Below are 26,683 nucleotides of genomic sequence, written 5' to 3'. Positions count from 1 at the left end.
TACGATGATACAATTTGTCTGAGATTATAATTCCCTCCAACAGTGTTAGGCCTGGTTCACACCTATGCATTTTAAATGCTTTTTGCATTTTGCAGATTTGCACTACAGTCTATTTAACATGGTTTCCTATGGAACACGTTCTGTAGTGCAAATCTGCCAAACGCAAAAAGCACTAAAAATGCATAGGGATGAATCAGGCCTAATTCCGCGTACACACGATCGGAATTTCCGTCAGAAAAATCTTGGATGGTTTTTCCGACGGAATTCCGCTCAAGCTTGCCTTGCATACACACGGTCACACAAAAGTACTCTGAACTTTCGACCGTCAAGAACGCGGTGACGTACAACACTACGACTAGCCGTGAAAATGAAGTTCAATGCTTCCGAGCATCGAATTGTTTCTGAGCATGCGTCGAATTGTTTCTGAGCATGCGTGATTTTTTGCGCGTTCCGAATTGCATACAGACGAACGCATTTTCAACATGCTCCCAATCTTTTGCTGGCTGGAATTCCACCAGCAAAAGACCGATGGAGCATACTCACGGTCACATTTTCTGACAAAAAGCTCTCATTGGAGTTTTGCTGGCGGCATTTCCGATCGGGTGTACGTGGCATAAGGCTTGGTTCACACCTATGCAGGTTGACATTTCAAAACCGATGTAGGTTGCGTTTTCAAAAGTTTTGCAGAAACACACTGCAGTCCATTTAACATGGTTTCCTATGGGTCACGTCCACATCTGTGCATTTTATGGAAAAGGCCAGGCACTTTTTTCTGGTTTTTGGTTCTATAGACTTCAATGGATCACAAATGTGTATTGAAAAATGAGCAACACACGTTTGGGTGCCATTTTTCTTAAGGCTGAATTCCGGGCAATTTTTGTTTTCTATGTCGGCACCGCAAGGGTTAACTGCTCATTTCTGTCTAGGGGTTCGGAGAGCCTGAGATGTACTTACCTAATCCTCTGATGCTCCCAGCGCAAGACTGGTCCTTTCCGCTCCTACCCCCCCTCGTGGTCTAGTGTTCTTGTGTGGTGGAATGTTCCTGTTGTCATCATGCCCATAGACCGGCTCTGGTCATGAAGATGTCAAGAACAGTCCACCGCTGGATGTGGGGGGAGCACCGTTTTTCTGGAGGATCAAAGGATCGAGTGAGTGAGTATAGGCTCTGTGTTTACCGCTAAACAAAATAAGCAATTAACCCATGCAGTGGGGCTGTGTGTTAAAAAAAAAAATAAAAAAATCTGCCCGGAGTTAGGCTTTAACCACTTCAGCCCCAGACGGTTTTACCCCCTTGTAACAGGATTCTCTCCCCCTTCATAGAACCTGTTACAAGTGAATGGCTGCAGACTTGTAAATGCTGATGGCTTATGCATCAACGCTCACCTGCGCATGCATGTATGCCTTAGATCTTTGTTCTCTTTAGGCCCCTTTCATGCTGGGCACGTCCGTTTTCACGGACTCCGCTTGCTTGGTGGGAGATCAATCCGTTGATCTCCGCTGAGCAGGCGGATGACAGGTCCATCTCCGCTCACTGTGCAGAGACGGACCTGTCAGAGCCCCCGCTGTCCTCTATGTCCGCCAGACAGATGGAAAATAGGGGCACCATCCACCTGGATTTGGTGGACAGGATCGGATAGCAGTCAGTGGACATGTCACCGCTGACATCCGCTGCTCCATAGTGATGAAAAGAGTGTCCGATCAGATCTGCCTGAATAGCTGACAGGGGGACCTGATTGGACAGCATGTGTGAAAGGGGCCTTAAAGTGGTTGTAAACCTCTCTGTGTAACTTTTACCTATAGGCAAGCCTAGAATAAGGCTTACCTATAGGTACTGTAAATATCTCCTAAATGTGCGCCGTTTAGGAGATATTTACATTGTAGTGCGCCAATGTCATGTGCCCTTTGTGCCGTTTCTTCATTAGCATAACACCTATGAAAGCGTATGTCTGTACCCTACCCCTTCACCAAACAATTTACAAGCAACAGAACAGAAGCTCTAGCTGCATTATGGGAGCTTTTAATTTTCTAGGTTCAGACCTGCTTTGCCAAGATATGATAGAGGACTGGACACAAACAGGTAACTTACTTTGAATTACGCTGAGTCCAAAGAGATGGCAATCTTTCAACCGGAGGAGGTCACATATTTGGACTAATAATTCCTGGCAAAGTGCTTTAACCTGCAAAGAAAAAAAAAAAAAAAAGTTACGTTACATCACAAAAAAAAAAAAAAAAAAAGAAGAAGAAGGCAATAAAATTTATACACAGTGGACGTAGCCATGGTTTTCACAGAAACACTTTATGTACTTGAACTGTTTGTGGTTTACAGAAAAGGAAACAAAGGTCACTTAAACCCCTTCCACACTGGGGCCGCGGCCGCATTAGCGCTAATGGGCTGCTCATTTTAGCGGCGCTTTAGCACTGTTTAAGCTGCGCTTTTCGCCTGCTAGCGGGGCGATTTTAACCCCAAGAAAGGGGTTAAAAGCGCCCGTGTTGTGGCGCTTCTGAAAGCACTTCTCAGACGCTTTGGAAGCGCTGCCCATTCATGTCAATGGGCAGGGCGTTTTGGGAGCGCTAAATACACCACTCCCACACCGCCCCAAAGATTTAGCAGATTTAGTTCTGCTTACAGGACTTTTCCTAATGTTCTACAAGTGCACCGCCCAAGTGTGAAAAGTCACACTGAAATGAATGGGAGGCCGTTTTCAGGCGATTTACAGTCGCCATTTCTAGCGCTAAAATGCCTGAAAACCGCCTCAGTGTGAAAGGTGTGTTAACGTGAAACTATATCGGTTTTAGGCTCCATGCAAACTAGCATTTTTTAAGCTCCTAGAAGCTAAACTAGTGTTACCCTATATGTCCATGCACACTACTTTAGGCTCTTAGCGTTTTTTCAGCTTCAGCATCTAGGAGCAGAAAAAAAAAAGTTTTTATAGAGTTTTTCCAGCAGAAACGCTCCTTAACGCTGCAAAACGCTTCTAGAAACGTTTTTTTTTTTAACTTTTTTTCTCCCCTTTTAAGGAACTGCAAAAATGCTAATAAAACACTAGCGCTCCTACAAAAAGCTATTACCAGTGTTTTTTTAAGCTTAAAAAAAAAAAAAATGCTAATATGCATGGAGCCTTAATAAAAACTGCAGAGAGCTTTTTTTTATTGCAGAAGAGGCATCCTATGTTTCCGCTACAATAAAGGCTTCTTCCTTTCCTGTTCACAATCTTCTTTTGGCTTCATGTACACACTGCCTACATTTACCGCGGCCACGGGAAAATGCGAAACGCTATAAAATCAGTTTGCCGTTTCCTGCAGCCGGCGGTTCCTATCCTGAACGCGATTCTTCTGCGTTCAGGAGAGGGAGATTGAAGCTCTCCTAAGCGCGGCAGCTCCTAATCTCTGCTAAAAGCCTATGTGCATTTTGACACATAGGGGTTGATTTACTAAAGGCAAGTTGCACTCTGCAAGAGCAGTTACCCCAGAGCTTAGTAAATGGGCAAAAGCTCTGCTGACCTCCATCATCCAATCACCGGCAAGCAAAATTTAATATTTATTTTCCTTGCACGTGATTGGATACTTTTTGTAAAGTGAAGCTTTACCTCGTTACTAAGCTCTGGAGTGCACAGTCTATTTGCCTTTAGTAAATCAACCACATAGGCTTTTATGGAGTTGAGTTTAGGAGCTGCTGGTGTACATGAAGCCTAAGGCTTGATGTACACATAAACCCAAACCTGAAACAACAACGGGCCCTAGTTAATCATCAGCGATCATACATGACCATAGACCACTCACCAAATTGGGTGTTGTCACCGTAACCAAACAAACACATATATAAACAGAGATCCTGGCAATAGATTACCTGGGAGGCAAAGGGGTTACGTTAGTGACAAAAGATCATAATAGGGTTTGCTGAAAAAAAAAAAAAAGAAACTTATTTTAAATTCATGCCAAGAGTGTTTAATACTAAAAACAATTTAGCCTCCATCATTACACAAATCCACAAAAAGTACCATGGGTGAAGGTGCATACAAGACCAACAAAAAAAAAAAAAAAAACCAACAAAAAAAAAAAAAACACAAAACACAATGGAGGTTATTTACTAAAGGCAAATCCACTTTGCACTACAAGTGCAAAGTGCACTTTAAATTGCAGTGAAAGTGCAGTCGCTGTAAATCCGAGGGGACATGCAAGGAGAATAAAAAACAGCATTTTAGCTTGCATATGATTGGATGATAAAATCAGCAGGGTTTCCCCTCATTTCAGATCAACCCCTCAGATTTACAGCGACTGCACTTCCAAGTGCACTTGTAGTGCAAAGTGGATTTTCCTTTCGTAAATAACCCCCATTGTGTTCTGTGATTTTTGTTTTTTTGTTTGTTGGTCTTGTATGCACCTTCACCCATGGTACTTTTTTGTGGATTTGTGTGATCCTGTGTTGTTGGAAGCTAAATGGTTTTTAGTATTGAACGCTGTTGTAATGAATTAAAAATAAAGTTTCTATTTTTTTCAGCATACCCTTTTATGACCTTTTGTCACTAAAGTAACCCCTTTGCCTCCCAGGTAATCTATTACCAGGGTTTCTGTTTATATTCGTGTACACTATAGCCTATGTTGACCGCCAGCAGCGGGAGACTGCAAATTGCAGCAAAATCTTGGAGGTGGTCTTTGGAGGTGGTAAAAAAAATCAGTGCTAGTCCAATGGTTGGGCACCCATCTGTGGTATGGAACCCTCAGGTGCATTCCGTTAACGGTGGGTTTAACTGGGAATTTAGGACATGGAGGTCTCTGTGACTAGTTGGGATATTGTCCCCAAGCCGGTGTCTTGAGGTTGGGGGCCTATAATAATTAAATAGTTCCACAGATACAAAAGCAGGATATGGGTTCAGTGACTTCAAAGATCAGCAACCTTTAACATTTTTAATAGGATTCTATTATTTCCATTTTGACTCTAGAACTTTGTGTGGACTGATTTTTGGCAGGTCAGGTATCTTAATAGACTGGGTTTGAGATGGCATAACTGGGGACATCTGTTCTTACTTAGTCATGCCAGAAATTCTCACTGTGGTGGTCCCATCCTCTGGCACCTACATAACTGTTGCCTCCTTTAGAGTGGGGTTCGGAGGATGGAACCAAAGCACAGAGTGGGGGACACAGGCATCTGACACTTCCAGAAGTGATAAATACTGGAGACACTGGAACTTGCAGTGTGTGAACAGAAATAAGGCGGGTGACACTTTCATAGGAACGGCTTAAGGAAACTGTTTTCATAACAAAAAAAAAAAATTGGTTTAAATCCCAATCCCAGCCAACGCTCCCCCTCCCCCCCAATTTTGGAAAGAGTGGGGAAGGGGGAAGAACCTCTGTCAAGTTTTTATCTGTGGTCTTTCCCCATTGGGGAGGATCTCCTCTCGGTACAGTAAGGGCCCATTTACATTTGTGCAGTGCATCAACACGTGTTACATCACACATTAACATGCGTTGTGTTAAATTGTTACTAAACCCACAACAGTTTGTATAAGCAGTAAAGCATGCTTGTTATACTCACTGTTGAACCTAAGGAGTTAATCCTCCACATTTTACTGTCCCCAATCCATCTGCTAATAGTACGGAGCCTTGGGGGAACTCTGCACATGCTCAGTTTGGTGTGTATTGCTAGAGTTTTTATGGGGGGGGAGGAGGGTGCATGGGATCAGAACAGAGCCAATCAGTACTGTCCAGACAGAGGATCAGGGGCCATGCAGCCTCATTGGACAGTCAGAGTAGAATGAAAACTCCTCCTACAAGCTTTAACCAGACACTGAGAGGTCATAAGACTGCTATATACTGCTGATGAGAAAAGGTATTTGGCAGTTGATATTTACTAAAATAATTGCATTTCCATGTTCTGTGGGAGACCAGATAGTGAATGAAGGGTCCTGGGTTCAGAATACACTTTAAGGCAGCCCATTCATTTTGAAAGGGGGCTGCTAACACATCCAGTATATCCAAAATCAGTAAAATGGAATAAAAATGTTGGATTGAAAGAGTTGAAAGATTATTATTACTGTCTGCATCTTCCGGTTCTCATGACAATCTCTCCTCTCATTACTTATCCTGCTGTCATGGGTATGGGAAATTAGGTCAAATCTCCCTAATCTGGTCAAAGACAGCAAAGAAAAACGAAATGATTATTTACTCTTCCCAAGTCTACCCAAGATAGGAAAAAAAGTTTTGTATGGAGTTGGGTTGAAAATGTAAGTCAAGCCACATTTTGTTTTACACATTTGGATAGCAGGGGAAGGATTAGAACTTCTGTTGGGCTTTTACTACTGCCATCTCAGACTTCATAAAAGGGAAAACCTGCAATAGGGACAGAGACAGAAATAAAAATCTGATAGGGGTTCTAGCCTTTCCTAGCTGCAATTAAGAAAAGGAATTTTATTTTATTTCTGCCCATGTTGCGGTTGAAGAACTCCTCTCATTTTATGCCTGCTTAAATGTAACCCTGGGCAAAACAAATGTAAACTAAATATATTTGTCAGTGGCCTCAAAGAATATAAATCTAATTTTCACGCACCAGATTCCCTTGTAAACCTAGGAGTTACCTTCATAAAGTAGATGTGACATCATCACTGGGCTGCACATAGCCTGAGTTAAGAGCAAAGCTGTAAAAGGGGCCCAGCAGACTCCACCCACTACAGGCTGCCTGCAGAAATCTATAGGAGGGGGCGGAGACAAGACCAGTCACCCTGCACAAGAATAGAGAGCAGCAGTGAGCGGTCTTTATTACAGGAAGCTACAGCACAGAGGGAAAGTCTCACACTAAATTACTGCACAGATCTGGAAACAATGCACAAATTACACCAAGATTTAATAAGAATATACAAGCCTCTTGTTTTTAGGAAGTATTTTTTTTTTTGCCTAAAGTTAAGCTTTAGAAGTTGTCCATGGGGCAGGATGTCAGGGTAAATCTCTCTCTAATGGAGTCCCAGGAAGCAGTACAGACCTTACATGGGTTCTATACCTTAACCAGCTCTTTTCTTAACTATGAATAGAAGAAAAAAGAAAGAAGTTTTGTCTACAATTAATTTTAAGTCTGAACTGATAAGCAGGTACTCACACTGATGATGATACTCAAGGTGTCATCGTTTGGAAGGAACACACAAACACTCCGCCGGTCCTGCATGGCTCTGTTGTTCTGGAAGGGGAGCTTGCTCATCTTTGTTCTGGCCTCTGTGTGGGGGTCAGTCTGCTGCTCCAAGCTCCATGGACTTGCCTGAGCTCTGCCACCGCTCACAAGGCTTCATGATCATCCATGAATCGGAGGAAGGTTCCTCAACCGTCAGTGAATCATCACTGTAAAGAGATGGAGAATAGACATCATTTATAACGATTCAAAGACAGGCAATTTATTAAATCTCTTCCCGGCAACTGGAATCCCTAAGTAATAGCTTATACATTGATTCTCATATAGATTACTCAGCAGATACAGAAAACACACTATTTATGGATTCTACCTTAAGTTTCGGCTAATCAGGGAATGTCAGAGATCCTGAATTATTTATTAGAGGCTTAGCAGCCTTAATGGAATTACATTGGTCATCTATTGGGTGTAAAAATAACTTCCAGGCTGGTTTAAAGGGCTAGCAACTCTGTGTGAGTTAGTCAACTACAACTTTTCACACTAATTTGACATTGCAAGACCAGTGATACACTCATTTACACTAATCGCAAAGACTGTACATATGTCCGAATAGTTCTTAATCTTGCCTTCTTGTCTAAAATCACATTTGCCATCTCCCTGAAGCCAGCATACTACACTATACTGTATATTGACAAAAAAACATCACACCTGTATGAGCTTATTGGACAGCCCATTCCAAAACCATGGCCATTAATATGAAGTTCATTACTCTTCCAGGAAGGTTTTCCACAAGATTTGAGTGTGTCTGTGGAACTTTGTACCAATTCAGCCATCAGGTACTGATGTTGGATGATAAGACTGGACTCACAATTGGTATTCTAGTTCATCCCAAAGTGTTCAGTAGGGTTGAATTGGGTTAGGTTGGGATGAACCATCCCAATGGTGTTCAGTAGGGCCCTGTCCAGCCACACAAATAGTTTTTAGAAGTCTTTTTTTTAGAGCAGGCTATGTGCACCTGAACTCAATAATTAAGAGGAGTAATCATTTACTTAAGGCAATATGGTATATTATAACTCCCACAAATAGAGGAGTAAACAATAGAGGAGAGAAGATGAGGATTATCATATCTGTGGCAAACAGATCTTACCACTATAGTCTTTCATAAGTATGAAAAGCCTTTGGATGGAACATAGAGTGCATCTCCTCAAAAATAATATTCGTATTAGGTAAAATTACCCTTAATAGGAATTTTCCACTTGCAGCTCTGAAATGCATACCCAGCCAAGAAAGTGAGACATTATTATTGAAATAAGCCTCATTGCTCATCTTCCACCAATGTTTTTACTGGACAGTTCAATGTTTAAAGTAAATTATTTGGCCTTTTTTGGCTTGGCATGGTCTGGTCTTAGAAACCCAGGGAACACAAGCAGTACACTGCCTACCTCTCATGTTGGAAGAGTTTTCCCACCAACAACAAAAAGGCGACAAGCCCACCAAAGCCATTTAATGGCAGACAGCGCTTCTTATGCCCAACCAGCTCCCTAGTGATAATAAATGGGTTTTGTTCTATTTAAACAGACTAAAAGGGAGCAAAAATGATAAGTACGTTGTTAGGGTGTACATACACTTTAAAACAAACCTGTGGCTAATAAATCATAACTGCACATGATGCATGTTCAGATACCATGCAGAGCTCTTGAAGAGCTGAAGTCCTATGTGACCCAACCCCTCCAATGCCTTTATACCAATCCATTGATATCATGGAGAGCTGTACTGACTAACCAAAGAGGAGTTGAGACCATATATGTGAATGTTACATCATTATTTCAATATTAGAGCTGCTTGGTCTTTCAAAATTTGCTACAGTATATATCAGCATACCTACAGACACCTTTAAAGTCTTGCAAGGTTAACTGGAATTAGGGTTGCCACCTTTTCTTCAAGCCACACCCAGACACTTTTGAGGCACAGGGCAATTCATTTTTTTTGCAGTAAACACAATAGGATAAAAGACCTGGGACACATTTGGGTGCCCCAAAGCAGAGTAGTAATGTAGCACACAGAGCGTGCCAGTGGGTGTGGCCAAATTGCTCTTGCTGACATCATCACCCCACCCTACAATGATGCCAAACCTGCCCCCAAACAGCCACCCGCAGCGGCAACAGAATTGTGCATGACTATCTTGGTTACTTGGGGAGCCACAGCCTGGTTTGAATAATGCGTCCGGGTTTCAGGTGGACACATGATTCAAAACCCGAACTGTCCGGGTGAATCCTGGACAGGTGGCAATGCTACATGGAACACCTCTAAAGACGAAAAAAAAAAAAAACAAACAACACACCTTTCAATTGTGTGGATATGTTATTGCAAAAAATGACAAGGAGTAACTGACTAAGGTTTGTATACATGGGGAAACTTTGGAGAAAATGCAATAAGATCTTCTGGGGTTGATTTACCAAAACTAGAGAATGCAAAATCTGGTGCAGCTCTGCATAGAAACCAATCAGCTTCCAGTTTTTTGACAAACCTTAATCGAACAAGCTGAAGTTAGAAGCTGATTGGCTACCATGCACAGTTACACCAGATTTTGCACTCTTCAGTTTTAGTAAATAAACCCCATTGTGTTTTTCTATAAACTGCAGGTTTTGGAGAAAATCGCATATTTAATGAGCCCACTGAGGGTTAGAGCTTGGCACTGTTGACCTACAACATTTTTTTAGGGTTATTAAGCGAGCTGACTCATTGAAGGTCCTAACCAGTCAGCAATAAAGTCTTACCTAAGATGAATGCGGTAATCTGAAATTTAGTTGCTAGGGGTGACTGCGGTTTACTCATATTCATTACACTGCCTTATTGACAAAACCCATCAACCTCTGCTTTTTCACACATTAGTCACTGGAATGGAATGATTCATGTGTTTCACAGACAGGACATCCTAATACTTACTCATGTGTTCAAAACCATCAAGTCACCAATATTCCATATCTGCAACATTTACAGACCTCTGATCTCTAGAATAAAATTTAACAGTCCCTGATTTCCAGGAACAATTCTCTAATTTGAAGATCTTGCAATGTTTTTTAACACCAAAATCAGATATGTCACTGCATATTCCCCAGGAAGGTTAAAGTTTATCTAAAACTAAAAAGGGACGATCGTCTCATTCAGTTTAAGATTGTCCACAGAGCTCATCTTACACCCTATAGATTGCACAAAATGGGACCTGCCCACTCTTCGGCATGTTGGTGCTGCAACCATCCCAAAGGGGACTCTCTGAAATTAACTAGCTGGCCAGCACCTCTATCGCTCCCTTCCTGAAGGTGTGCCTGCTAGAGGAAGTAATCCCTAGGTTAGCGGAGAGAACTATGGTTGACCTCCTATTCTATGCCAGGAAAGCTATAACACTCTGTTGGAAAAAAGGTCCCCTCCACTTATATCTTTCTGGAAATTGCAAGTTAATGCCTTACCCTACTATAAAGATACACATTTTCACAGAGGTTGTCCCAAGAAATATGACAGAGTCTGGGCCAAATGGCCGGCAGCGCCTTCCATGGCAGTGGATAGTTGCATTTTTGCACGTTACCCAATGGTTGATGCCCAATGTCTCGTGGGAGCATAGGGTTCCCTTAGGCTCTGGAAACCTGCAAGTCAGAATGGTCTGTGGTACACCGGTCTTCTTACTACTTGCATTGTAAGTTCATACAGTCCTTAAGGCCGCCTTATACCATGTCTGTTGTCCTTGCCTTATGATTTTTGGCGCTCCTGCGTGGGCCAAGTGCCTGAGGCTGGAATGGTGTGCTAGGTTTGTGTGTATGTATTTCTACATGTTTTGTACTGTATTTGTAAGAGTCAATAAGGGACGGTAAGGTTGGGGAGATTGGATGTCCCCCACCCAGGGAATGAGTCAGACTCTATTTGATTAGCCACAGCTTCTATTATAAAAAAGGTATCAGATTTTCAAAATTAAATCCAGGAACAGCCTTGTGACCATGCCTAAAAAACGACACCCTCATTTTTAGCCACACTCACGAAAGAACCTCCCCCCCATCTTTTAACATGCCCGGAAACAATTGGTCACAGAATTTTGGAGCAAAAGGCAGTCTTTAGAGGTACAAAGACAAAATACCTTGGTCAACAAAAGAAGGGTGATGATGTAGCACACAACAGTGAATTCTGGTAATGGCCCAAATTGCAGACAGGGTTTAAGAGAGTTTGGTCAACTAAAACCTGAACCTATGCTGTTCTAGGTCAAGAGAATCTAAAGCACGGAGTGCAGGGGGTCAGGATTAAGTAACACGCAGAGTGCAGGGGGTCAGGATTAAGTAACACGCAGAGGGCAGGGATCAGGATTAAGTGAGGGGTAAAGTGCAGGGGTCAGGATTAAGCAACGCGCAGAGGGCAGGGGGTCAGGATTAAGCAACGCGCAGAGGGCAGGGGGTCAGGATTAAGCAACGCGCAGAGGGCAGGGGGTCAGGATTAAGCAACGCGCAGAGGTCAGGAATAAGTAGAGTTTAGGGGTCAGGAATAAGCAACACAGAATTCAGAGGTCAGGATTAAGCAAGGCATAGACTTAATTTGTCAAGATTGTGCATTACTTAAAGTTCAAAGGTCACAATTAAATAACGCGCAGGAGTTCAGGGGTCAGGATTAAGCTTGCATCTTTTCATCCCCATTGTCCAGCACTGTCCCAGGAAGCCCGATAGTGTAGTGTAGACATTGCATAGGGCAGTCTCCAACTCACATTGTGCAAGCGTCAATCTAAAATGGCATGGTTGGAGCACATTGGTGCTCTATCAGTGCCATTTTTTTGAAGTACACTTGTGCGGCGTGACGAGTTAGAGCCTGCGCTATGCAAAGTTTGAGGTACTCATCTCCCTAGGATGGATGGAGACATCCATTATTCAGGAACAGACTGCTCACAACAGGGAAGGACTGTTCCCAGAAAATGGGGATGAATGGCAACTTTATTCTGATGCACATTGTGAGAAGCTCACACTATGCAGTGAAAATAAAGGTAAGCAATTTCAGTACAAGAGAGGAGCCTGTACAACCGTGCATGACTTTCTGCACCTACAGTACCCCTCACACAGGCATAAACATGAATGAATACAGAGATTGTTCATGAATATCTTCATCATCTGGAATGTATATGCACAGCCAGTCACAATTTATCTGAGGATACCTTAATGTGTTCATTCCTACATGGAACATTTGCTATGGAATATATAGCCTTACAGCACCCCTTGCCGGCTACCTTTTATAATAAAACCCCTAGCACTCTTTTCCATTTCTCATAATTATTATGTATAATTACATTTTATGGTCTTCTGGAAAGAAAAAAGCTCCACTTAGGCAGGGATTTTGTGTAAAAACATGGCTTTAACGCAATTGCTTTATTAACAGTGCAGTCAGCCCAGTTCATTAAACACAAGCGGCCATAACATCTGTTCAGAAACAGCTCTATGCACAAAGAACTGCAAGAATCTTTTACAGACATCGTTAGCAGAATTTGACTAATAGGCTGCTAGCGATTCGCTTACAAAACTTTCCACGAATTGCACAGATGCCAACATTATAAAATAGATTTCAGGGACAATCCGCTCCTCATATATTGGAATGTGTAATGACCAATACAGAAAGTTTGTGAATCACTATAAAGTCCTCTATAAGATGATTTTTTTTTTGCATTTTATCATTACCTTCTAAAAGTTAAAAAAACAAAAAAAAGGCAGAACAGTAGTTAAAGTTGTATATTATTTTTGGATTGAGATGGGAAGGATTAGAAAACCAAGGTTTTTATTGCTGAATTAAGCATAAGTAGAGGCTTTGGTACAATGGATAATGGTGCAACTCCATCCCCAGAGAGTAGAATGTCTCATATTTAAAAGGTTGCCCATGGGGTTTTAAACATGAGTTGCACCAAACAAAATTGAATCAAAAAGTTTCTGAAAAATATAAGCTTTTATTGAACTACATAATAAAAATCTTGTCAAGAAATTTATATTAGACAGTCATAGCTATGATACATATACAGCAGAGAACAGTCTAGAGTCTTAAAACCCAATGCGTTTCGTGAAACATTCACTTCATCAGGAAACTGACGTTTTAGATAGGATACCCACCATAAAATATAAGCACGTATTACTGTTTTGTTCTCTGACAACAACAAGATACAGCAAAATACCTCATGGATACGGTCTTGTCTGGGAGTTGTGGGGAGAGCAGCACACCAGTGGATGGGGAAACAGAGGGAACAAACCACCAGGATATCAAAGGGCATCAAAAAGCTAAAACAATATCTAAACAATCGCCATCAGGTACTGTAAAGGAGGATGAAAAACATCCTCATTCAAGGTATCCCATCCACATGGAGTGATTCACTTTTGTTTGGTGCAACTCATGTTTAAAATCCCATGGGCAACCTTTTAATATGAGGTTTTTATTGCTATCTGCAGCTTTAAAGCAGAAATTCCCCCTCACTTCCTGCAGTGTCAACATAACAAAATGTAACGGGTAAGCTTCAAGACCCTAACACAGTGGCATACGTGCTCATACACCATACAAAAGAAGTTCCCCTTGTAGACACTCCCTAACTGCGACAAGAGGCCAAACCTCCAGCTAGCCAGTTCCTGACCAAGGTTCTCAACAAAGAACTCAAATGTCGCAACCACGCATGCATGGATGGTGGGTCCAAAACCCTCCTTACTCCAACCCCCTGATCCCAGTCCATAACAACCCCTCTTCACTCCTGGGGAACACTGTCTTACAGGATTCTTCATGTGCTTTCATGTTAAGGTAAGGCTCAGCAGGTCCAACCATGTACCTGGGGCACATGAGACACTTGTTCCACTGACAGGTTTTTATCCCACCACCAGGAGAGCGATCCCTTTCCTTAACCACCACCAGCTCCTAGTCTAATTTGTTTTATTTTGCACTCTACACACAAAGGATTTACTTGCCCTGATATTGGCTGTGCATAGTAACCCATATCTTTATTCCCAAACATTACTTTTATTCATCACATTATTACCCTACATTAAGACCAGTTTCTGCAAATAACTGCGTTTTACTTGGGATGTAATGAAAATAAAACAGTTCCAAAGGCGTGTTAAGTAGCAACATTGTCACAGTCCAAACAAATGGCAGTCATACATGAGGCTGATTCGCTAATATTGTCCAGCAAGGGGGAAGAAAGTGGCATTGGGGTACTCATGAATAGAACTACAACTTACTCTACTTTCTCTCTGTCAAGGCCACAGCCCTCAGCTCTAGGCAAGGCTTCTCACCCACGAGGGAGACCTTCTTCTAGATTATTGGTTTCTCTCCTGCTGTACTCCAAGAAGTCTATCCCATTACTTAGGGGAAGGTCTCTCTCCACCCGTGGAGCGGTCATTACGGTAAATGGGAAGTAATCCCCTTTCTTAATCCTTAACCATGGGCCAATTGCTAGCATTGTGCAAGAGCGAGAGATAATGCCTCATACATGGTGGACATGCCCTTGGATACTAGCCAACCGGGAAACAAATCTTGACTATATATGAATGGGTCACTAGCCATAGCATAATTGGTAAAACCAGAAATTGCCCCACACGCAATGATTCCCAATTTAAAGAAGGGTCTCCTATGCTTCTTTGTATTAGCAGCTAAAAGAGTAATTCCGAGGTATTGGAAATAAAGTCTTCCCTGCTATCAATGAACAGATCTTTGAATAAAATCATCAGTCAATGTAAGAACTGCTGGCCTTGGTAGAAGACAGCTTTTTTACAATATACATTCACCTGAAGCATATGGTTCGTGCAATTTAAAAATAATGGCCTGAGTCATGCGAAGATCTTAAATGGGCACCTTTCCGCATTCCTGTCCCCATCCCTCAATATATCCAATATAGTCTAATATACAGTTTCTCTATGTTATTAAAGATACTTATATAGTGCTATAATTACATAGTGCATTGCATATATATTGTACATCAGTCCCTGCCCTTAAGAAGCCTCAATCTAAGGTCCCTAACTCACATATATACACATATTAGGGTCAATTCAGACAGGAGCCAATTCACCTACCAGCATTGCTTTGGAGTGTGGGAGCAAACCGGAGTACCCGGAGGAAAACCACACAGGCACAGGAAGAACATGCAAACTCCAGGCAGGTTACTCTAGTGCTGCTAGGTGGAAGTGCTACCCCCTTAGCCACTGTGCTGTGTTCTTCCAACATATGAAACAATTCAACACCATATGACCCTGTAAGGCCCTTTTCTTTTTATTTTTATGACCCTGAACACCACAAATCTCTTTAACTTAAGGAAGTTAGGCCAGTTAGTAACCATGTCATAAGTTCTAAGAGATAACCACCATGACAATTACCGGTTAATACATGTGATCTCATGATGTTCCATATCTGCAACTGTTTTTACGCAAATGTTTTTGTAAAATACTCAAAAAAATAATATACAGTATATTTACTGTATATATAGTATACACACTGAAAAGCTTCCCAACATGGATACACACAGCAATGAAAAAAATTTCCCCACTGTATCCACATCTATCCAAAAAACAATTATGGCAGCAGTTTCATGTTAATAGATACAGTGCCTTGAAAAAGTATTCATACCCCTTGAAATTTTCCACATTTTGTCATGTTACAACCAAAAACGTAAATGGATTTTATGTGATAGACCAACACAAAGTGGCACAAGGTTGTGAAGTGGAAGGAAAATGATAGATGGCATTCAAAATTTGTTACAAATAAATATGTGAAACGTGTGGCGTGCATTTGTATTCAGCCCCCCTGAGACAATACTTTGTAGAACCTCCTTTCACTGCAATTACAGCTGCAAGTCTTTTTGGGGATGTCTCTACCAGCTTTGTACATCTAGAGAGTGACATTTTTGATCATTCTTCTTTGCAAAATATCTCAAGCTCTGTCAGATTGGATGGAGAGTGTCTGCGAACAGCAATTTTCAAGTCTTGCCACAGATTCTCAATTGGATTTAGGTCTGGACTTTGACTGGGCCATTCTAACACATGAATATGCTTTGATCTAAATCATTCCATTGTAGCTCTGGCTGTATGTTTAGGGTCGTTGACCTGCTGGAAGGTGAACCTCCGCCCCAGTCTCAAGTCTTTTGCAGACTCCAACATGTTTTCTTCTAAGATTGCCCTGTATTTGGCCCCATCCATCTTCCCATCAACTCTGACCAGCTTCCCTGTCCCTGCTGAAGAAAAGCATCCCCACAACATGATGCTGCCACCACTATGTTTCACAGTGGGGATGGTGTGTTCAGGGTGATGTGCGGTGTTAGCTTTTTCCACTACACATAGCGTTTTCCTTTTAGGCCAAAAAGTTAAATTGTGAGCTCATCTAACCAGAGCACCTTCTTCCACATGTTTGCTGTGTCCCTCACATGGCTTCTCGCAAACTGCAAAAGGGACTTCTGGCTAAAAGTACTGTATTGAATGTTTTTGTAAAAGCCTTCTAAAAAGGAGACAACTCGTGCCCATAGCAACCAATTACACATCATTTTCCAACCTAGAATGACAAAGTGAATGGAAGCTGGCTGGTTGTCATATATTTTTCATACATGTCTAAAAGACGCTCTTTCTGCAGGAGAGAAACTGTCCCATGCTCCCCATGTTCCATGGAATGTCCCACCTGGCAGGGGGCACAACAAAAGTTACTATGACAGGCAGCGCCTTCCATTTTTTCCTATCACAGGAAAGTGTACTTCCAATTTGCAAGGCAAAAGGAGATCCAGAGTTCAACTAGCCACTTAGATATGGCCATTTAATAAATTTATAGGAACAGAGCCATGGAAGTAATTGTAAATTACTATTTTTTTTCTGCTCCAATACTTGCATGCTAACTTTGTGCAAAGTCACACTTCCATAAGCAATCCACAGGCAATATATAATCAGTTACTGGTGTACAACTTTGAAAGAAATTAAATAGTTCTGTGTTAACAGAGTGGCTCAGGCAAACCAACGGGTTCCTTTGCCCATGCCATGCTTATAGTCAGTTCCCCTACCACACTGATTGCCCCCCAGAACTAAATGAAGTGGATCTGCAAAAGCTCCAAGAGGATCTGGTTGGAGCGTAAGCATTATGACAAAGGACTCTTCCTTCATGCCCCCCATGTGACATTGCTGAATCCTGGTGATTGGCCACTTAGTCACCCAATGCTGCATCCTGCAAGGGATCCTGTGTCCCTGAAGACGTGGTTTGCCCAGAAACACATTGGGCAGAGCTGGTTTGTGATGTCATTGGTTGAGTGGCGATGCTGTTTTTATGTAGATTCGTACCCATGTTTGTGAGTACCTTACTATTTTTAATAAACTTGCCCATTTTTGGAGATATTGGGCCATGGTTTTGTGATGCATTTTCTCTGAGTAAATATAGTATTGATTGCGATGGGTATTTTGATGCACAACAACACTTTATTTACATATATGCACTAGAGCACATTTATTGTGGGTTTACTGATGCACAATGCTTGTAATGTATTGTATGAATTTATGAGATTCATGTATATACGCAATACATTTATAAATTTGTTGCATTAGTATATTTGTATATTTTTTTGGCACAGTTTAATTTTCTTTCTAGGTCAGATTTTTTTTGACCTGGAGTGCCACCCAGTGGTATTATAGAGTATTTTCTTGATTCATGCTATTCCTAATGAATTCCATCCAAACCTGGGGAGAAAATAGCCTAGTAACATTTGATTGTGATGACAATGACACAGAAGAAATGCAGATTTAGAGAATGAATAGCTCTGTACATTTTTTATAAATACACCCCAAAGAGTTAAGGTTAGGTGGAGGGGCAAGTTAAGTACTGATAGGCGTTAGGGATAGGGTACTAGAAATGGTGGAATGGGCATGTAAAGCAAAATTTGCTTTGTTTTAGATACTGAAAGTGCCGCAAACAAATGTACTGAGAGACATAAAAACTGTACTGAGATTGGCGAGTATCAGAAGGATGAATAAGTGGATACAGCCACGTCTTGCTGGCTCCTGCCAGGTTTGTCACGGTAATTGTGTCTAATACTGCTCATTCTTTCTGCCCCCATAAACCTCAAGCCTTGGTTTCCCACACAAGTGGAACATCTGCTGGGACACACCCAACCTCCAGTGACTCTACAGGCTCAAGTCTCCACCACCAGTGCCAGAATGAGCAGCCAGGGAGCAACCAGCCCACATTACATAACAGAAATCTTATTTTCCATTTCTTCTGTCCTGAGGTCAGCCTTCCAGAATATAAAGAGATCATTTTTATATTGCTGACATCTCATCTTCCGATCTAATCTAAGGCTGGTGACACCTCAGTGGCCAACAGGAATGGAAAATACGGAGCAGTGGTGTCAAATGGTGGCCCAAGGGCTGCCTGAGATTATACACAAGATCAATAGAGGAACGAAAATACTGAACTTTTCCCGGAGAAGGTAAGGTTTCAGACTACCACTAGGACTGACCACATTGGTAGGCCTAGGCACTTGGTCATGAGGCCTTTGCTGCGTCAGAGGATCAGGATCCAGACTGGCTGGGCTTCAACGTCAGCACAGATCACATGATCAGGTGTCTAATGCCTTGAACACACAAGCGGACTTTTCGGCATCAAAGGTCCGACGGTCTTTCCGACGGACTTTAGACAGACTTTTGACAGACTTTCTAACAATAGGACTTGCCTACACACGATCATACCAAAGTCCGGCCGATTCGTACGTGATGACGTACGACCGGACTAAAATAAGGAAGTTGATAGCCAGCAGCCAATAGCTGCCCTAGCATCGGTTTTCGTCCGGACTAGCATACAGACGAGCAGATTTTTCGACCGGACTGGAGTCCATTGGAAAGATTTGAACCATGTTCCAAATCTAAAGTCTGTCAGATTTTCGACTGAAAAAGTCCGCTGCAGGTCTGATGGAGCCCACACATGGTCGGATTGTCCGCCGGATTCCGACCAACTACAATGGGAGCCTTGAGCATTTTCTCCAGGAATGGCATTTTAGCCCTTCTATTGCTCTTTACACTTCCATCCTAGCACAATACACCTTTATGTTGAACTTCCAACAACCAGCTAAATACACAGTTGCTGACATCAATGTTTTGTTCATTTTAGTTTTGGATAGAGTAGGGAACAGCTAGAATAACCCTGTCAAGTTTTTTGCTATCTGCATTTCATCGGGGGAAAAATACATTTTGCTCCCTCTAATATCCTCTTAGACAGTTGTCACCAAAACAGGTGTCCCCTGGAAGATTTACCCTCACTTCTTGTTCTTGCGACAACTGCAAAAGTTTGGACTTTCCATCACTTTCTGTGGTGGAGATAATGGCCATTGGACAAAAAAAGGCTGCCCAGATTTACCCAAGCTTTAACAGTTTTACCATTAAAATAATAATTCTGCTCAGTCTTCTGACTCACACAGCCTTGCCACACTTCACAACCAGTCATCCATGAAGCAAATGTAGCTTTAAAGCTTCCTGGGTCATCTCCTTGTTTGCTTGATAGAGTCAAAAATGCCCATTAACTGTCCAACAAGCAAGCTGAAGACAGAGAGATATTGGAAAAAAAATGGGAATTAGGGGTGAATCACATGACTGGCTTATCAAAATTAAACCATAGCAGTGTTCCCAACTTCCAGCAGCATTTTTTACTGAAAAAAAAACATGGGAAATTTACTAACAACCTTTTAAGTACGAAGACAACCGATATTTATCCGGTTCCAGCATGGCCTGCAGCCAAATGACGCCGGCACCGGCCTTTTGTTAATCCAGGTGGACGTCATATGATGTCCTCCCGAATCGCGCTCCCGCTCCACAGGACACGGCCAATGACAGGTCAGTGTGCTGGCTCGTTGCCTGTACCATGTGACCAATCACTGCAGATCACATGACAGTTGTACACAATGTATGGCTTTCTTTCATGCCATTTAATGTGTACAACTGTGTTGCTAGGTGTGATTGGTCAATTTTAATCACATGGTACAGACAGGGCCAATCACAGTCCCTCTGTACCATGTGATTAGCTTTGACCACTGCCCTCATTAAAGATGGCTGTGGGGTCATCCGAGGACCCAGCAGCATCCAATCGTACAGCCCCTCACCTAATAACCCCTACAGAGGCCTAAGGAACAGGAGATCCTCCTATCCTCCACTCTCCCTGCATGGTGGCACGGTCAGTGCCACCTGTGCAGGAGGGGAAACTACACCTGCCTACACACTGTTCAAATTTCAGCTGGTTTCTAATGAACTGGTCCTTTGGGCACCTCACGCCCGACATCTTTTGATCGAAAAATTTTAAAGAGCTGGGCAGAAAATTTTTGGACGAACAGTGGCTACGTCTAATCAGATACAGCCACTCTTTGGGTATTCTGACTGCCACTGGTGCCAGCTGTCAGAATACAAATAGCCACAACGACAGAGATGCCCATCCATTCTGTATAGTGTGGGTGGAGGAATCTGTTTTTTTTCCTTCAGCCCGCCGACTGGGCAAAAAAAATTAAATAGTGTATGGCCATCTTAAGTCAACGTTAGGCATCTTTACTGGTAAACTTTGATAATATACTGTACTTATAAAACTCATTTATTATAAGCCGCTTTTACCAACCTAATCTCAGAAGACTCTAGAGAAGGTCTGACTCCCCTCTTACGACTCTTGAGTTGACATTTTTATAATTTTATAGCTCTGTAACTAATCAGATGTTATTAGTTTTACATTCAGTGAATATTGGTCACAAAAAGCTCCTCTTACAGCTGACTGCAGTTTGAAGACATGTCAGATTTAGCAAGTAAGCGTGAAAAGTACTCATCTGTGGTGCGTCAAGCAGAATGTTCCCAGGATAAAGTGCTAAAGCAAGGAATATATTGCACAAAGACATCATTCTCACTGCGATATTTAAACCAGCACACTTCTGTTTAATGGTTTGCTCCAAATAGATCAGGCAGACAGAGCTGATGTCATTCCTGTTAAGCCTAAAAGCCAGTCAGGTACTGAAATACACATTTTTTAATTTATTTTCTATTTCAACAGATAATATATAAGCCATAACTCCCAACTGTCCCTGATTTTGAGGGACTGTCCCCGATTTGGAGCAATGTCCCTCTATCCCTCATTTTGGTCTGATCTATATAAAATTCATGTTTTATCTATCAAAAAGGGTTTTCCAGCACTAAACCTTTCATCCAATTTCTAAATTGCTGCATTTGTAAATTCCAAAAGCCAATATAAAGGAATAGTAGTGGTAAAAACACACTTGTGGGTTTAACCAATCTTGTTTTTGGGGTGTGGCAAGGTGTGTCCCTCATTCCCATTTCAAAAAGTTGGGAGGTATGTAGAAGGCCCCTTTCACACTGGGGCGGGGGCGGCATCGGCGGCAAAGCGCCGCTATTGTAAGCAGCGCTTTACCGTCGGTATTCGGCCGCTCCTTCACCGCTCCGAAGATGTTGCTAGCAGGACTTTTTTTCCCCGTCCTGCTAGCACACCGCTCCAGTGTGAAAGCCGGGGCTTTCACACTGGAGAGACAAAGCAGCGGCTGTTTTGTGTCGGTTTGCAGGTGCTATTATTAGCGCAATAGCGCCTGCAAACCGCCCCAGTGTGAAAGGGCCCTAAGCATCCAGATATGTCTTTATATTTGTTTCCTGTAATTTCTTCACAGGGCTCAGACAGGGGAGGGGCAGACATCAGAACCAATCGGACTCTATTGTATTCCACGGTACTACGTCTTCATTGTCCAATTAGTAGGTTGGGGAGTGGTCTTTGACCAGGCTCTTCTGCTTAACGTTAGTAGATGTTCGGGACCTGGCTATGTTGCTTGGTGGGGATGCCTGGGGCACAATAGGGGATTAACCAAACTCCAATTGTTCACTATGTAAAGATAAGGCACAAAATATATACAAATGTATTTGATACCCAGTGTTACTCCACTCTACAACAATAATATTTATAATTATCAGCAATAAATGATTAAATGAAATAGACAGGAAGAAGAGAGACAGTGAACACGATATTGTTCCCTTACATTGGTGGTCATTGGAGAAGTTCCCCCTCACACCGATAGTAAAGGGCCCTAGTACACCGATAGTCAGTAAAGGGCCCTAGCACAGGTGGGGTCAGCAAGAAGAATTCCCCTTACATTGGCAGTCAACAGGAAGAAATCGCCTTACATTGGTGATCAATAGGAAGAATGCTCCTTACATTGGTGATCAGTGGGAAGAATGTTCCTTACATTGGTGATCAGTGGGAAGAATGCTCCTTACATTGGTGATCAGTGGGAAGAATGTTCCTTACATTGGTGATCAGTGGGAAGAATGCTCCTTACATTGGTGATCAGTGTGAAGAATGTTCCTTACATTGGTGATCAGTGGGAAGAATGCTCCTTACATTGGTGATCAGTGGGAAGAATGCTCCTTACATTGGTGATCACTGGGAAGGATGCTCCTTACATTGGTGATCAGTGGGAAGAATGTTCCTTACATTGGTGATCAGTGGGAAGAATGCTCCTTACATTGGTGATCACTGGGAAGGATGCTCCTTACATCGGTGGTCAGCGGCAAGAATTCCTCTTACTTTGCCGGTCAGTGGAAGAATGCTCCTTACAATGGTGGTCAGTAGGGCAGACTGTTCCCCTACAGTTAACTAAATAGATCAATGGTGTCACCGTGTCAGTGATTACTTATCTGAGAAGTAAAAATTGCTGGAGGAACCCTGATTGAAAAAGACTGCTCTTTAAAAAACATGGCACCTCAGTCAGTTCAAATATGGACAGCTACAGTCCTATAAATTCTGGTATTTGCAGTAATAACTCCACACGCCAAAGGCCATCCCACAAATAAATCCACATGCAGACAGATTATTTGTTTCTTGAACCCGGACAAGCTGGTAAACATACACTCAGGAGATTCAATGTGCTGCCAGCTTAATGTGGTTCAGAGCAAGTCTCCAAAAGCAACATTCACTTAAACCCTCGGCTCTCAGGAGACCGGATGGCATTTAAGTAGCTGTGAGCAAACGGATTCCCATTTATCTAGTGCAAATATATGAAAGATTACCTGCTGGCTCATAATTATATTCAAATTATATTTGCTTTTATTTTTTAATCTTCTTAATTTTTCATAACTCACTTGCAGACTGGAGTCTTTGGGCATTCCAGTCCAATATTAAAAAGTATCCTGTTCGCTTTGTATTTCTTCCTTTGTGTGAAATACCTGGTGATCCCGCCAGTCCCCCTGCTTTCCTATTTCAAACTGACCAGGCAAGGCATGAGAGCACATCCATTTCAGTGTGGTCCATTTTCTGGCTGTGCTGAGAAAACAGCTAGCCTGTACTCCAGTGGCCAAGACTTCTGCTGACATGCACCCCTGCACAGCCATTAACTGGGAAGATCAGTGCACTGAGGTTTGTCCACCCCCACCCCTCCAAGCTGGTTGATACCTGGTTGATCCTGCATGTTCCGGTGTTCCTCTATGTGAACTGGCCACAGTAATCATGGCTGCTGATTCATGATACCATGGTCAGTTTACATGAATATGTAAGAACCAGTGCGCAAAACCACAATATGAGTAAGAGAATAATGAAACTGACGGTAAAATACCCGATGGAGAGCCGCCAACATAGATAGGTCCACTCAGTTCCCCAAAAAATCAAATATTAAATAAAAATATGTGGCGCTATTCCATCAATCAGTAACAAAAAAATGTATGATGAAGTGGGCAGAGTACACTCCACCTCATATAATATATGCCAGGAAAGAGTGAATAATAGCCTAGAAATAAATATCACCATACAAGAGTAGATCAAAAAAGAGATGCAATTCTGCAATAAGAAAAAATATAAAAATAAAAAAAATATATAAAAAAATATAAGCAATTAAATACAAAGTGACTCAGTGCTTGGTGAAATAAACCGGTCACCCCTCATCAGGTGAAAAAATATCTGTGGGTATGAAAAAATGACTTCCCAAATTAAATGCTCACAACCAAAATCACTTGTGTATGAATTTTGGTTGTGAGCATTTAATTTGGGAAGTCATTTTTTCATACCCACAGATATTTTTTCACCTGATGAGGGGTGACCGGTTTATTTCACCAAGCACTGAGTCACTTTGTATTTAATTGCTTATATTTTTTTATATATTTTTCTATTTTTATATTTTTTCTTATTGCAGAATTGCATCTCTTTTTTGATCTACTCTTGTATGGTGATATTTATTTCTAGGCTATTATTCACTCTTTCCTGGCATATATTATATGAGGTGGAGTGTACTCTGCCCACTTCATCATACATTTTTTTGTTACTGATTGATGGAATAGCGCCACATATTTTTATTTAATATATGGTCAGTTTACATGCCTCCGTCATCCCACTGTGTGTTCTGAATGTCTCCCTTCTCCTCCTCCCTGCCATTTAGAGTCTGTGTAGTGAGAGCCAATCTTCTCCCTGCCCCTCCCGTCTCTATTCCACTGCAATACATAACCTCATTACTTGTTTACTCTATTTTACCAAGCTTTAAAGTACTGTGTCAATTTCTTTTTAAATTATAGTCCCAAATAAGTTTTACAGCGCCACTCTGGTCACATGACCTCCCTCTGCTGGTCGGTTGAAGTCAAAAGGGAATCTCAGCCCCTCCCGCTGCTCTCCTTAGATCCGGGAAGGAGAGCAGGGGGAGGTCATGTGATCGCAGAATGGTGCTATGAAAGAAGGTGTTTGGGATAATAATTTAACTAAAATTTGACACACCGTGCTTTATAGCATGCTAAAACAGAGGATCCAAGTAATATATATATATATATATAATTAATAGACAGAGATTATATATATTTATTAATAGATATAGGATTATTAGATAGATATAGGATTAATAGATAATAAATCTCTATATATTTATTAATAGAGATAGAGAGAGAGATAGAGAGATATATATATATATATATATATATATATATATATATATACACACTCTATATTCTCAATCTATTAATAAATATATTAATATATAGAGATGTATTATATATTAATCCTATATCTATTAATAAATATATATATATATAATCTCTATCTAATAATAAATATATAATCTCTATCTATTAATCCTATATCTATTAATATATAATCTCTATTATAAATAGATGGCACCTCATGGTAAAGAACTCTGAGGATCTGAAAAAAATGAATTGTTGCTCTACATAAAGATTGCCAAGACCCTGAAAACTGAGCTGCAGCACGGTGGCCAAGACTATACAGCGGTTTAACAGGACAGGTTCCACTCAGAACAGGCCTCACCATGGTCGGCCAAAGAAGTTGAGTCAGTGCACATGCTCAGCGTCATATCCAGAGGTTGTCTTTGGGGAATAGACGTATAAGTGCTGCCAGCATTGCTGCAGAGGTTGAAGTGATGGGGGGGGGGGGGGGGTCAGCCTGTCAGTGCTCAGACCATATGACGCACACTGCATCAAATTGGTCTGCATGGCTGTCGTCCCAGAAGGAAGCCACTTCTAAAGATGATGCACAAGAAAGCCCGCAAACAGTTTGCTAAAGACAAGCAGACTAAGGACATGGATTACTGGAACTATGTCCTCTGGACTGATGAGACCAAGATAAACTTATTTGGTTCAGATGGTGTCAAGCGTGTGTTGCGACAACCAGGAGAGGAGTACAAAGACAAGTGTGCCTTGGCTACAGTCAAGCATGGTGGTGGGAGTGTCATGGTCTGGGGCTGCATAAATGCTGCCGGCACTGGGGAGCTACAGTTCATTGAGGGAATCATGAATGCCAACATGTACTGTAACATACTGAAGCAGAGCATGATCCCCTCCCTTTGGAGACTGGGCTAGAGAGCAGTATTCCAACATGATAACGACCCCAAACACCTCCAAGGCGACCACTGCCTTGCTAAAAAAGTGGAGGGTAAAGGTGATGCTGAGCATGTCTCCTGACCTAAAACCTATTGAGCATCTGTGGGGCATCCTCAAACGGAAGGTGGAGGAGCGGAAGGTCTCTAACATCCACCAGCTCCGTGATGTCCTCATGGAGAGGTGGAAGAGGACTCCAGTGGCAACCTGTGAAGCTCTGGTGAACTCCATGCCCAAGAGGGTTAAGGCAGTGCTGGAAAATAATGGTGGCCACACAAAATATTTACACTTTGGGCCCAATTTGGACATTTTCACTTAGGGGTGTACTCACTTTTCTTGCCAGCGGTTTAGATATTGTGTTGAGTTATTTTGGAGGGGACAGCAAATTTACACTGTTATACAAGCTGTACACTCACTACTTTACATTGTAACAAAGTGTAATTTCTTCAGTGTTGTCACATGAAAAGATAGAACAAAATATAAACAAAAACTTTTGTGAGACACAAAACACACACACACACACACACACACACACACACACACACACACACACACACACACACACTTATATAAAGGTTTTGCCTTTCTATTTTAAGCTGAATGTGTTGTTATACAAGTTCACATATATTTTAAAAGTGGTATTAAAACCCTGCATTTGATTTTTACCTACAGGTAAGCTTATAATAAAGCTTACCTGTAGGTAAAATGAAGATTTCCTAAATAT

The 26,683-nt window shown here is 41.8% G+C and overlaps 1 protein-coding gene across 2 annotated transcripts in view; it reads right to left on the bottom strand.

Annotated features, from left to right (window-relative positions):
- Positions 1 to 26,683, bottom strand: part of FRMD6 (FERM domain containing 6) — a 250,182-nt gene that overhangs the window by 45,776 nt on the left and 177,723 nt on the right. For both annotated transcript variants that reach the window (XM_073610059.1, XM_073610058.1), the window contains exons 2-3: positions 7,088 to 7,323; positions 2,087 to 2,177 (exon numbers count right to left, since the gene is read on the bottom strand). In XM_073610059.1, coding sequence (XP_073466160.1) covers positions 2,087 to 2,177; positions 7,088 to 7,186 — 190 coding nt within the window. In that variant the 5' untranslated portion in view covers positions 7,187 to 7,323. The remainder of the gene's footprint in view (positions 1 to 2,086; positions 2,178 to 7,087; positions 7,324 to 26,683) is intronic.

The sequence above is a fragment of the Aquarana catesbeiana genome, linkage group LG13, assembly GCF_042186555.1.
Source record: "Aquarana catesbeiana isolate 2022-GZ linkage group LG13, ASM4218655v1, whole genome shotgun sequence".
Lineage (NCBI taxonomy): Eukaryota > Metazoa > Chordata > Amphibia > Anura > Ranidae > Aquarana > Aquarana catesbeiana.
This window is presented reverse-complemented; position numbering and strand designations above follow the sequence as displayed.